This window comes from Panthera uncia (genome assembly GCF_023721935.1).
Source record: "Panthera uncia isolate 11264 chromosome A3 unlocalized genomic scaffold, Puncia_PCG_1.0 HiC_scaffold_12, whole genome shotgun sequence".
NCBI lineage: Eukaryota > Metazoa > Chordata > Mammalia > Carnivora > Felidae > Panthera > Panthera uncia.
Window position 1 is genome coordinate 37,830,360 of NW_026057579.1, and position 12,042 is coordinate 37,842,401.

At 50.1% G+C, this 12,042-nt stretch overlaps 1 protein-coding gene across 3 annotated transcripts in view; it reads right to left on the reverse strand.

The window, feature by feature from the left end:
• Positions 1 to 12,042, reverse strand: part of TRAPPC12 (trafficking protein particle complex subunit 12) — an 85,997-nt gene that overhangs the window by 62,715 nt on the left and 11,240 nt on the right. For all 3 annotated transcript variants that reach the window (XR_007462486.1, XR_007462487.1, XM_049652610.1), the window contains exon 3: positions 3,620 to 3,736. Coding sequence is in view for 1 of the 3 variants with exons in the window: in XM_049652610.1 (XP_049508567.1) it covers positions 3,620 to 3,736 (117 nt within the window). In the remaining 2 variants the exon portion in view is untranslated. The remainder of the gene's footprint in view (positions 1 to 3,619; positions 3,737 to 12,042) is intronic.

Genomic DNA, 12,042 nt, shown 5'->3' on the forward strand with positions numbered 1-12,042 from the left:
GTTAAGCACAGGTGCAAGAGTTTCTCTGAAGTATAGAATCAGAGGGGGGAATGTTGGGTCCAAGGTGCTGCAAAGCGTTGATGTGATCAGATGTGATCAGCTCCCGTTACGTTGCTCTGCAAAGCGGGCCTTCCAGCTCGCGCCCGCAAGGACACAGGCCGCCTCCTGCACCCTGGCGGACGCCCGGTGCTGCCGTGTTGATGCGGCTGAAATGTACGACCCTCCTGTTGGACTCACATTTGTGATTCCCAATGAAGATGAGCACCTTTTCCAAGTTTATAGGCTGTCTGGTTTCTGCGAACTGCCTCCTCCTATCATGTGCCCATTTTTCTACTGGGCTGTTTTCATTTCTTAGTCATTGGAGGAAGGTCTTAATATCTATTTCAAACATCTTCTCTCATTCTGTGGCTCACTTTTTAATACTCTTTATGGTGTTTTTGTTGTACACAGGTTTTAAAGTAGTCAAATTTATCCATTTCCCCCTAAAAGTTTTAAGAAATGCTTTTCTATCCTGCATCATTAAGAGTCTCCTCAATTTTCTGGAATTTAACAAATTTTGTTTTAATTTATTTGGAATTTATTTTTGAGTGTGCTAAGAAATAAAGATCTTTGTAATTCTTCCCTTTTGAATACCTCACTAATTGCGTGCCAACACTGACTCCTCCTTTCCCTAACAACCTGTAACACGGCTCCTTCCACACAAGTATGTGTTGGGGCCCCGCCCCGTACTGAGGCAGGTCCGTGTTCCCTTTCCAGGATCACTCTCCTCTGGTGTCTGTCCCTGCACAGGTGCCAAGTACAAGGCCTAGGGGACATATCCCTGTTCATGCACACCAGGCGTGTGCACACGCACGTGGGCAGTTTATTTCTTCCAGCCTCAAGAGAGCATGGCCTTCAGCCGGACTGGCCTTACAGGTGATGGGGACCTAGCAGGACCGGCCCGTGGTACCCTCTTTCCAGCGTCCTGCGTAGCTCTGGGCAGCCTGACCACTGAGCCAGGGGTTGAGGCTGGAGGAAGGGGAGAAGAGGATTCTTGGAAGGACGGGCCAGGACGACCCAGAGCAGTGCTGAGTTCTAATGGCAGGTACCCCCTTCCTTCAAAACGTTGGGACCTCCCCTCAGCAACCTGTGAGCCATGACTGGGGATTACACGTGGCCTGCGATTTGAAATTACAATTTTTTATTTTCTCACCGTGCTTCTGGCTATTTTGATCTCATTTTTTTCCTCCTTCTAGTCCTCTTCCTGGAGATCCTCCTCCATTCTCATTATGAGATGTCAAAAGTGTTTGGTGAAGAAATGGTTTTTATAACTACAATTTAAAACATACCCTGTAAAACTTTGAGTTCTTACAAAAATCTCATCATTACTGTAAATGACGTGTAGAACTCTGACAATAAGGTCAGTTTGATATGAGAAAGAGATATAAATTTAAATAAATGTTCCTTTTTTTTTTTTTTTACACTAGGAAATAAGATACACTCTTTTTGAAAAACTGAACACAGGAATTCGATGACTTCTAAAAGATGAGAAAAATAGTCCAATAAAAGTCACTCAAGTAACTAACAGTATGTACATAACTTTCCCATCTATGACTCAAAAGGAATCATTAACTCTGTATATGATACCATTACAGGGATTAAAATGTCCTCCACAGGCTATGACATTCATTTCCCTGTAAATTACAGTCTTAAAATGCACGGACGTTACTTAGGAAAATACATTTTGAAACTCTTTCCTAGTCTTGATGATGAGAGGAATTACTTTAGGACATAATTAAAATACCAGGGCAAGGTAATGACTGTTTTTAAGTATTAAAAAAATGTTTTTTTTTAGAGAGAGAGGGAGAGAAGGAATCCCAAGCAGGCTCCACACTCAGCATGGAGTCTGATGTAGGGCTCGATCCCACAACTCTGGGATCATGACCTGAGCTGAAGTCAAGAGTCGGACACTCAACCAACTGAGCCACCCCAGCAACCCCCCCACCCTTTTTAAAAATACATACATATTTTTTGGTAATAAGTTTTTGTAAATACATTTTCCACCTTAAATAGGTCTCCTTGTTAGGACTATAATAAAATCTCTCCTGGCTTTAAGTATTTTCAATGTACGAAAAGACCCCAAACCACTGTACCTACTTATTTGTTTCTTAAGAAAAAATTTTTTTAATGTTTACTTTTGAGAGAAACAGAGACAGAATGCGAGTGGGTTAGGGGCAGAGAGAGGGGGAGACACAGAATCCGAAGCAGGCTCCAGGCTCCGAGCTGTCAGCACAGAGCCCGACGCGGAGCTTGAACTCACGGACCGCGAGATTATGACCTGAGCCGAAGTCGGAGGCTCAACCGACTGGGCCACCCAGGCGCCCCCCACTGTACATATTTGTTAACAGCAGAAACAATCACAGCAGGTAACAAGATCGCCCATGGAACAAATTGGTTACGATGACTGTGCCCGGTTCCAGGTATACTTTTTTAACTGGTCATTACAGGGGCGCCCGGCTGGCTCTGTTGGGAGAGCGTGCGATTCTTGATCTCAGAGTCATGAGTTCAAGCCCCATATGTGGAGTAGCGTTTACTTAAAACACAAACCGGTCACCACCAGGTGACACTCCTAGTGTGGCCTATCGCTCATGACGATGTCTTATAGCGGCTGCTTCCAGGCCGGTCAAGGCCAAGACAAGAACCCAACAATGCAAGAACCTCTTCGTTCGGCCCCGGAAATGCTCACCTGTCAAGACCTGTGACCACCTGTGACTTCATTAACAAACGATAAAGTGTGCAGATATTTAAAAAGTCGTTTCCCCTCCCTTTCAAAAACAGAGTGGGTCCACGTCTTTCCTTCCCAAAGCTTCTTAGCATAGGAATAACTCCAGAATCACTTCAGTAAAAGAAACCCAATAAGGCATTTGATTTACACTTACTAAGAAATTAGACTTTAATTGCTTTATATGTAAAATATCTGCTGACCACCCAAACAAGTGATTCTTACTTGCCTTTCGGAGGACACATACTTCTGTACACGTCATAGAAGACGTGCAAGAAAGAGGCAATTGTGGGGGCATACGACTTCCAGGGGTTCAAAGACCGCCAGAAGCATCTACCCATCCATGTTAAAACGCCTGCAGCTCAGATAGTTTCCTATTACTACTTTCCTGTTAATACCTGGGACTACATCTCTACCTGGATAGTTGCACGACTTTACTCCTGTTAAGGAACAAGGACTTTTGTGTGCATTTGTGGTGAACCCACCCATTCAACAATAAACCTTTTAAGCCAAGTGGAGACGACAGAGTGTTTTAAAAAAGCAGCATAACATCATTTCTCTCTAGTTACTATGTTTGATGAAGCATATTTAATCAAAGTATATGTTGCTTCGAGTAATTTGATCGTCTAAAATAATAGCTTTTTAACTAATTAAAAGTATGTTTGTGGGACGCTTTTGGCTGCACAGAACTGGTATCTAATTCAACAAAATTTTATTTCCATGCAAGGGCTCTAGGTAATACATCCGGAGTAAGTGACTCTAAGGAAACTATGACGAAGGAAGGAAAATATGACGAAGGAAGGAAGGAAGGCAGGACTTATAAAAAACAATTTCGAAACCAAACACGTCACAACTTACGATTAGCTGCTTCAACCCGACAAAAGTCTGCTCCACGGACTCAACATTTAAGACCCGCCTCTTCGCCGCGGCTCTCTCACCCAGGAAGCGAAGCATCAGGTCTTTAACTGCATCCCCCTTGAAGGAACGGAAGAAAAATATGTCAAGACAATAAAATGTTAATTAAACTCAGCTAACCAGAACCCATAACTAAATGAGATTCCTTTTCTCTCCAACGGTGTATGGAGGTTAAAACGTGCCTACAGTAGTAACATTTCAGCTGCCCAGATGCTGAAGCATCACAGCCTTTGATCAAATGTGTATTTTAGACCTGCCCTTGCAGAGAAGTGGTAAATCCCCACCCGCTGCGGCCGGCCGACAGGAGACATACCACGCCAGGAGGAGGGCTTCGCGTGGGCCCCCCCGAGGGGTGAAGAGACATCACAGAGAACAAAGGGCCGGGTCCGCAAGGAGGTGGGCTGGCCTGGGCAACGTGCCAGTTTGCCTGGGTCTCTGGGAAGGCCTCTGGGACCCGGCTAGAGACATCATTCGTGGCCTGGGCGCCCCTCCCTCCAGGGCTAAGCGCACCCCAAGCCCGAGGAAGTGAGAAGAGTCCCCCCGCCCTCAGGTCCTTCAGCACCCGTTCAGCCAGGCCCCCTGCTTACAGGAGGGTGCTGTCTGCCAGAAAAGGGCCCCATGGGCCTCTGCGACCCGATCCCCAGTGACACGCCCCGCAGACAGGGCGGAGGGGCGCAGGTGGAACCCGATGGCTGGCGAGGGTGTGGGGGAAAGGGAAGCCCCGCGCACAGCTGCTGGGACCTAGGACTCTGCAGCCGCCGTGGAAAACAGCGTGGGGTTCCTCCAGAAGTTACACATACAGCCACCTTACGGCCCGGCAGTTCCACTTCCGGGCATTGGTCCCAAGGAAACAAAAACACCAACTTGAGAAGATGTCTGTGGGGCGCCTGGGTGCAGGGCTGGCTGAGCGGCCGACCTCGGCTCACGTCATGATCCCAGGGCTCGGGAGTCTGAGCCCCGCACTGGGCTCTACGCTGTCAGTGTGGAGCCTGCTTGAGATTCTCTCCCTCTCCTTCTCTCTCCCCATCTCTCTGTCTCTGCCCCTCCCCTGCTTGTGCTCTCTCTCAAAAGTAAACATTAAAAAATAAAACAAAGGGGTGCCTGGGTAGTTCAGCCGGTTAAGCGTCTGGCTTCAGCTCAGGTCATGATCTCGCAGTCCGTGAGTTCAAGTCCCGAGTCGGGCTCTGTGCTGACGGCAGGGAGCCTGTTTGGGCTTCCCCGTCTCCCTCTTTCTCTGCCCCACCCCCGCTCACCATCTTTCTCTCTCTCAAAATAATAAAACATTTAAAAAGAAAAAAGGAGGGGCGTCTGGGTGGCTCAGTCGGTTAAGCATCCAACTTCGCCTCAGGTCTTGATATCTTGGACCGTGAGTTCAAGCCCCGAGTCAGGCTCTGTGCTGACAGCTCAGAGCCTGGAGCCTGTTTCAGATTCTGTGTCTCCCTCTCTCTCTGTCTCTCCCCCGTTCATGCTCTGTCTCTCTCTGTCTCAAAAATAAATAAATGTTAAAAAATTAAAAATAAAATAAAATACACCCCTGCTTTAAAAAAAAAAGAGATGTCTGCACCTGCATGTTCATAGTGGTGTTATTTCCCCCAGTGAAGACGTGGAAACAACCCATGTGTCGTGGACGGATGAAGAGGGAAAGAGGAGGGGGTGTATTTGCACACGGCCACAGTTCTCAGCCATAAGAAGAGAAGGAAATCTTGACATCTGTTTCCACATGGGTGGACCCTGAGGGCATTATGCTAAATGAGATAAGTCAGACGGAGAGACAAATCCTGTATGATCATGATCACTTACAGGTGGAATCACAAAAACACAAAAACCGAAGCAGCAAAGCAGCTTCTAGGTACAGAGAACACAGTGGTGGTCGCCAGAGGCAGGGGCGGGGAGTGGGGGCAGGCCAAATGGGACAGGTGGGCAGGTGCTAGAAACTTTCCATCACCACACAACCAGGGCGCGGGGATTAACGGACGGGTGCGGAGCCGGAAGGAACCAGACAGCGGTGTGTACTTGCAAAGTTCTCATCACAAGAAAAATACTGCCGTAACCGTGGAAGGTGACGGATGTAAACCAGACCGACTGTGATCGTTTCACGATACAGACAAATAGTGACTCGAGTTACACACTTGAAACTAACACAATGTGTCAGTTATTCCTAGATAGAAAAATACATTTTCAAAAGAGAGGAAAAAACATAAAGGGAAGATGGAAGGGGGAGGGGCCGAGGAGACAGTGGTTTGGCCAGGCCAGGAGAGGAAGGACTCTCAAGGCTGCAATGACCATGGAGACGTCCGACCTGGGGGAGGTGTGCAGGAGGACAAGACTAAAACCTCTCCGTCTCGGCGAGCTGGACGCCTGCTCCCCGCCCAGGCTGATGCTAATGGCGCAGGGGAGCACCGAGAGCACACGGGGACTGAGGACGGAGAGGAAGTCAGTGTGCACACCCTACAACTGCCCAGGTCCTTCCTACTGTCTCCCTACCCTCGGTGTGCGCCAGCGAGGGTAATCTTTCATTATCGTTCCAGATGGCAACACTTCAAAGGCACCACAGTGCGGGCGATGTGTGCAGGGGTCTGTGGCTGCCCTTCCCCCATTAAGGGGGAGGGTGGCTTTGGCGGGGTTCCAGGTCACGTGTCTGGTTGTGGCCCCGGGCGCCGAGCCACCCCTCCTGCATACACAGGGGCAAAGATGGAGAAGCGGCAGTTTTAAGGTTTTCTGCCTTCAGACGGTGAGGCTGAATGCCTCCCATGCTGCAGCCACAGAGGTGGCTAACTGGTCTAGAGGGACAATTACAGGGTGGAATGAAAGGAGCTCAGCCAGATGGCTCCATAAAGCTTTGCAGGAACGTGACTCTGTCTGGGCCAGAGGAGCTGCAAGCCAGGAAAGGGCCACTTCGCATCCTGATGCTGCAGAGGGAGGGCCATTTTAACCCCTTCATCCCTGCAATGGCCTCCGTTAACTAGACCACGCTGCAAAATCTTCTCCCCGTGAAATACTCTGTTGGATAACATTTCGGCTGGCACAGGAAGTTCCTGGGACGTGAGCATCTGTGTGACAAACACATATCGCACCCACGAGAGCCCAGGGGTGTGCCTGCTGGTGCTGTCACTAAGTGGAGGGGGTCACGGCACAGGGGCCACAGCCCCTAACTGCACGTCCTCCTGCGGTCACTGGAGAGAGGGGTGCAAGCTTCCCCCGCTTCGGGCTTTCGTCAGAGCCATGCTGCTGCACCCGAGGCAGGGCCGCTTCAAATCAGCAAACTTGTAGGTGAGGGACTAGTGCACCCAAGGCCAGGGCAGGGAATGTGAAGAGACAGCAGGGGAACAAGCCAGGACTCAGGCAGGCGACGGGGAGGATGCCGGTTCCCCCCCGTTGTACGTGTCGTGCAGAGCAGCGGCTGACTTCTGCTCACAGATGGCTGCAGGCCATCGCGCCTCCTGCAGAGAGGGGACAGTTCAGCAGTCCCTCCTGGATTCTAGTGGACAAAGACGAAACGCAAACCAGGGCAGCCGACTCAAAGAGTACAGACTTTCCTGTCTGGGACACCTGAAGACACAATGGGCGTGGGGCAGCGGTGCTGGAAAGGGAGCGGCCCCTGCGCCCGACCCGGCATACACGGAGCTCTGTGCATGGCTCCAGGGGACCGGCTCCGGAGCCTTCTGTCCTCCCGCTCCGGTGTGTGTTCTCTCCCGGGGTAAGCAAAACCACCCAACGAACAACACCACACACACAAAAGTAAACAAAACCCCAAACTGGTGGAAAATGGAAAACAGTGCAGCCACTGCAAGACGGTTTGGACACTTCCCACAGCGTGGAACACAGGCTGCCACGTGACGAGCGCTCCCGCTCCTCGGCGCGAGGTACGCACTCAAGAGAAAAGGAAATGGGTCCACACAGAAACCTGCTCACGGGTGTTCAGAAGGAGCAGTGCTCACGACAGCCAAAAAGTGGAAAGAAGTCAAATGTTCATCAGGGGATGAATGGGTAGGTAAAACGTGAACAGTCAAAACCTGGAACGCTATTTGCCGATAAAAAGGAACGGGGTCCCGTCCGTGCTACAAAACGGACGACTCTTGAAGACGTCATCCTGAGTGAAAGAAGCCAGTCAGGAAGGGCCATGTGTTGTGGGATCCCATTTGTAGGAAACGTCTAGAACAGGAGAATCTGTAGAGACAGAGATCAGTGCTTGCCCGGAGCTGGGCTGGGCGGGGGGAGACGGGAAGAGAGAGTGAAAGCATTTGGGCTTCTATTCGGGAGACACAAACGTTGCGGAAACCGGTGGTGATGGCTGCATGATCCTGTCAGAAGGCTAAAAACCAGCGAACCGTGAGAAGTGTGAACTGTGTGGCATGTGAAGTGTATTTCCACACAGCTGTACAATCAAAACCAAATCTACACCTCTTTTCTTGTGAGGCCCTAAACAAATCGGAATTTGAGAGATGCTTTTCCAGGGAAAGCAGTCTGACATTGTCACAAAATGGCTTTGGACGGGCCTCTCCAGATCTTGCACACGCACGTGCCTCAACTCAGGTAAGCAAACTTAGACGAGGGCCCGAGGAAAGGCCCGTCTGTGAGTGTGTGAACGCAGGCGGCTGAGTGACTTCTGCTTCTGTCTGTTCCACAGTAGCTGGGACCGGACTGTCCCAGAGTAAAAGAGTGATGACGCAACACCTTTCAGACACGGAAAAGGATGGGGCTCTACGAGAAGGGAGAAGGGGATCTGAACTCTTGAATTCATAGGCGCTTTTGGACCACCGTGTGGGGAGGAGTCCCAAGCAGAGCACGGTGAACCTGTTGAGGTGAGGAGACAAAGGTGGGGCTCCCAGAAGCTCAGGGGGCTGGAATTTGCAAGAGGGAGCCCGCACAGGAGGGAGCCCTGGGAAGGAGGGGGCCCTGTGCAGGAGGCAGTCCTGGGAAGGAGGGGGTCCTGTGCAGGAGGGAGTCCTGGGAAGGAGGGAACCCTGTGCAGGAGGGAGTCCTGAGAAGGAGGGAGCCCTGTGCAGGAGGGAGTCCTGGGAAGGAGGGGGCCCTGTGCAGGAGGGAGTCCTGGGAAGGAGGGAGCCCTGTGCAGGAGCCTGAGCCCACTGTGGAGCACTAAGCAGTATGTGCACAGGGTGACACTCTGGAAGATGGGGCGAGATGACAAGGGAGCCGAACGATTCTCAGAGCTCACGCAGGCCGAAGATGTCCAGGTCAGGCCAGCTATTTGCGGCACTCTCGCTGAACACTGAAGCTTCGAGCAGATGTCAGAAAGGTCACCTAACAGTGGAAGCTACTCTAAACTCACCCTAAGAAGCTTAAAAACAAACCTGGAAAAGATCAACTAAATCTGCACATGACTTCCCTGCCTCCCAGAACAAAGCACACGTCTTTTTGCGGATGACAAAATACAGACTTTCAAAAACACTAAACCCACAATGTCTGTCCTCTAATCAAAAATTACCAAACATGTGACAAAACAGGCACGTGTGACCCAGAACCAAGAGAAAACAGAAATACAAACAGACCCTGAGATTACAGAGATGATGGAGAACCTTAAAACAGCTATTATAAATGTGCTTGAGAATCTAAAGTAAAACTTCAACATAGCAAATAAAGAAAACGACATTAAAAAAGAACCAAACGCGAATTCTGGAGAAAAAAACTATGAAGACTCCGCTGGAATGCATCAACTGCAAACTAAAAAGTACAGAAGAGAAGATATATGGACTTAAGAAAATAACAGCAGGAATTTCAACGTTAAGCAAAAAGAGAGAAAAGACTGAAAAGCAAAAAGAAATCCTTTGTGACCTCTTTGGCGATAGCAAATGATATGTGGAATCTCAGTCCCAGAAGTGGAGAGGGGGGAGCGGAAAACTGAAGAACTATTTGAACAAGTAAGGACCAAAATATTCCCAAACTGGTGAAAACGACAAACCAACAAGGTCGAGTCCCAAGCAAGAGAAACATAAAAGAAAACCATGTGAAGGCCTATCAGGGTCAAACAGCTGCAAACCAGGGATAAAATCTTAAACTCAACTGGAGGAGAGCATGTACTTAGGTACAGAGGAGCAAAGATGAAAATTATAATAATGATTATTTATTCTTGAGAGAGAGAGAGAGAAGAGAGGGAGAGGATCTCAAGCTCAAGCAGGCTCTGAGCTGTCAGCACAGAGCCTAGTGTGGGGTTTGAACCGAAAAATCTTGAGGTCATGACCTGAGCCGAAGTGGAACGCTCAACTGACTGAGCCACCCAGACGCCCCAAAGATAAAAATTATTAGAAACTTCACGTCCCGAGCACGTTGGAAGGGCATCTCTGAAGTGCTAAATGGGAAAAACATCTGTCAACCTTGAACTTTATACTGTAAACATACTGCACATCCAGAAAAAAAATAACCTTTAAAAATGAAAACGAAGATCACACAACTAAAGCTGAGAATATCTGTAGCTGGTAGTCCTGAGTAACAGGTACGTCTTTGGCTTCCAGGAGGTTCCTGACACAGGACTTGGAACGGCCCGGAAGGGCGATTTCACGTAGACGGTGGGTTTCCCCGAGGGGACTCCTGTCAAATCCCACTGCGGGAAAGGGGGGGGGGGGGGAGAGAACCGGGGACAGGAGAGGGGGTGGTGGAAGGATCCGGTCCCCGAGGGCGCGTCAGGTGTGCCAGGCAAACAATTCTCTGCTTCCATTCCTTACTCGTTCTGAACTACCTCCCCACAAACTTCCCATCTACTTCTTGAAGAACAGAGGCCACGGGGCCCCTGGGGGGCTCAGTTGGTTAAGCACCCGACTTCGGCTCAGGTCATGGTCTCACGGTTTGTGGGTTTGAGCCCTGTGTTCGAGCAGAGCCTGGAGCCTGCTTCGGTTCTGTGTCTCCCTCTCTCTCTGCCCCTCCCTCACTCACACTCTGTGTCTCTCTCTCAAAAATAAACATTGAAAAAAAACACAAAAAAACAGAACAGAGGCCACGGACGCCACAATGAACTAAAAGAGCCTGTCCTCCTCCTGACATCACTCTGGTGGGATGGTGTGACGCACGCTCTTTAAGCCGCTAACTTAGCGCACACTGCCATGGATGTCACTTTGTAAAGAAACAAATTCAAAATCTTCTCAACTTTTACCCCACAGGAAGGCAATTTTTCATTAGGTACCAATAGGTGAGCAATTTGGAAAAACGTCAAACATGAGTGCCTTAGAAAGCTGATTGCGCATGAACAAGTCTGTGACAGTAACAGTGACGAAGGCGAAACTCAGTTACAGGTAAATCCGCGACATGGTCTTAAAAGCTTGGTGTGCACAGAAAGTTAACAGGAAAGCCAATCTTTCGTCTTCTGGCAAATACACCAGCCCGTCCATTCAAGGTTAACCGTACGGTTTTCCTTCTCTGTTTTGGGAATGAAAGGTTCTTTGAAGGGTGATATACAAGTGAACACGCATCTAGCACATTTGTTACGTGGGAGGCTCAAAGGTATTTTGGGAAATGTTCTTCGTTCAAATTTCAACTCACCACGAGGTTCCCGAAACAGCCACTGTGAACTGCAACACGTTACGGAGGGACTCTTGCAGGAAATAAAGGAAGAAACACTGCCTCCTGCTTGTCCCCCCACGTTCTGCCCGAGCAGTGGGAGCTCCCGAGTCCTTGCTGACTCGTGGAACGTTCTGGGTATTTCACGGTTAGCAGCGTGGAATTGGGGAGGGAAGTCACAGCAGCTTTAAAGCGGGGGAGGACCTATGCCAGGGTCTCCTACGTGACTCAGTCCAGGTGCAACCAGCAGAGAGCTTCGGTGCTCGTGTTTCTTGACTCAAGAATGACTGACATTTTGGGCAGGACGACCGTCACGGTCTGACCCTAACCAGCCTGCCCTGTGTTCAGCGTTCGTGGCCCCGTCCATGAAACGTCACGCGCTCACCCCAGGCCTCTTGCCAACCGGGAGAGAATTACAATCAGTGGGAGAAGCAAACTGCAAACCACACACTCTCTGGAGAGGAAGCGCCGGGAGGCCGGTCCCACCGAGGTCCCGGGAACCGAGCAACAGAGCACAGAGACCCCAGGAAGGGGGCAGGGAGGAGACAAGAGGCAGAACATGAAGGCCCCCACCGCGGGTACAGCGGATGCACGCGGGGCCAGGGAAGGACCGTGTGGAAACGTCAACCTAATCCCACGGGTCCCAGTGTCCCCCGGACTCGGAGCCTGTAAGTGGGATGCGTTAGAAAGATCCCGCAAGGGTAAGCACATGTTCAGTAGCTCAGCCTGAGTGGGTGGAGGGGACGCCTCGAACACCGCCCCTTTGACAGCACGCGCGCGGCAAGTGTGGGTCTGGTGCCTGAACAGCCGTCGAGACCACCATGCGAAGTGTCCAAAGCCTGTGGGCTCGCGCTTCT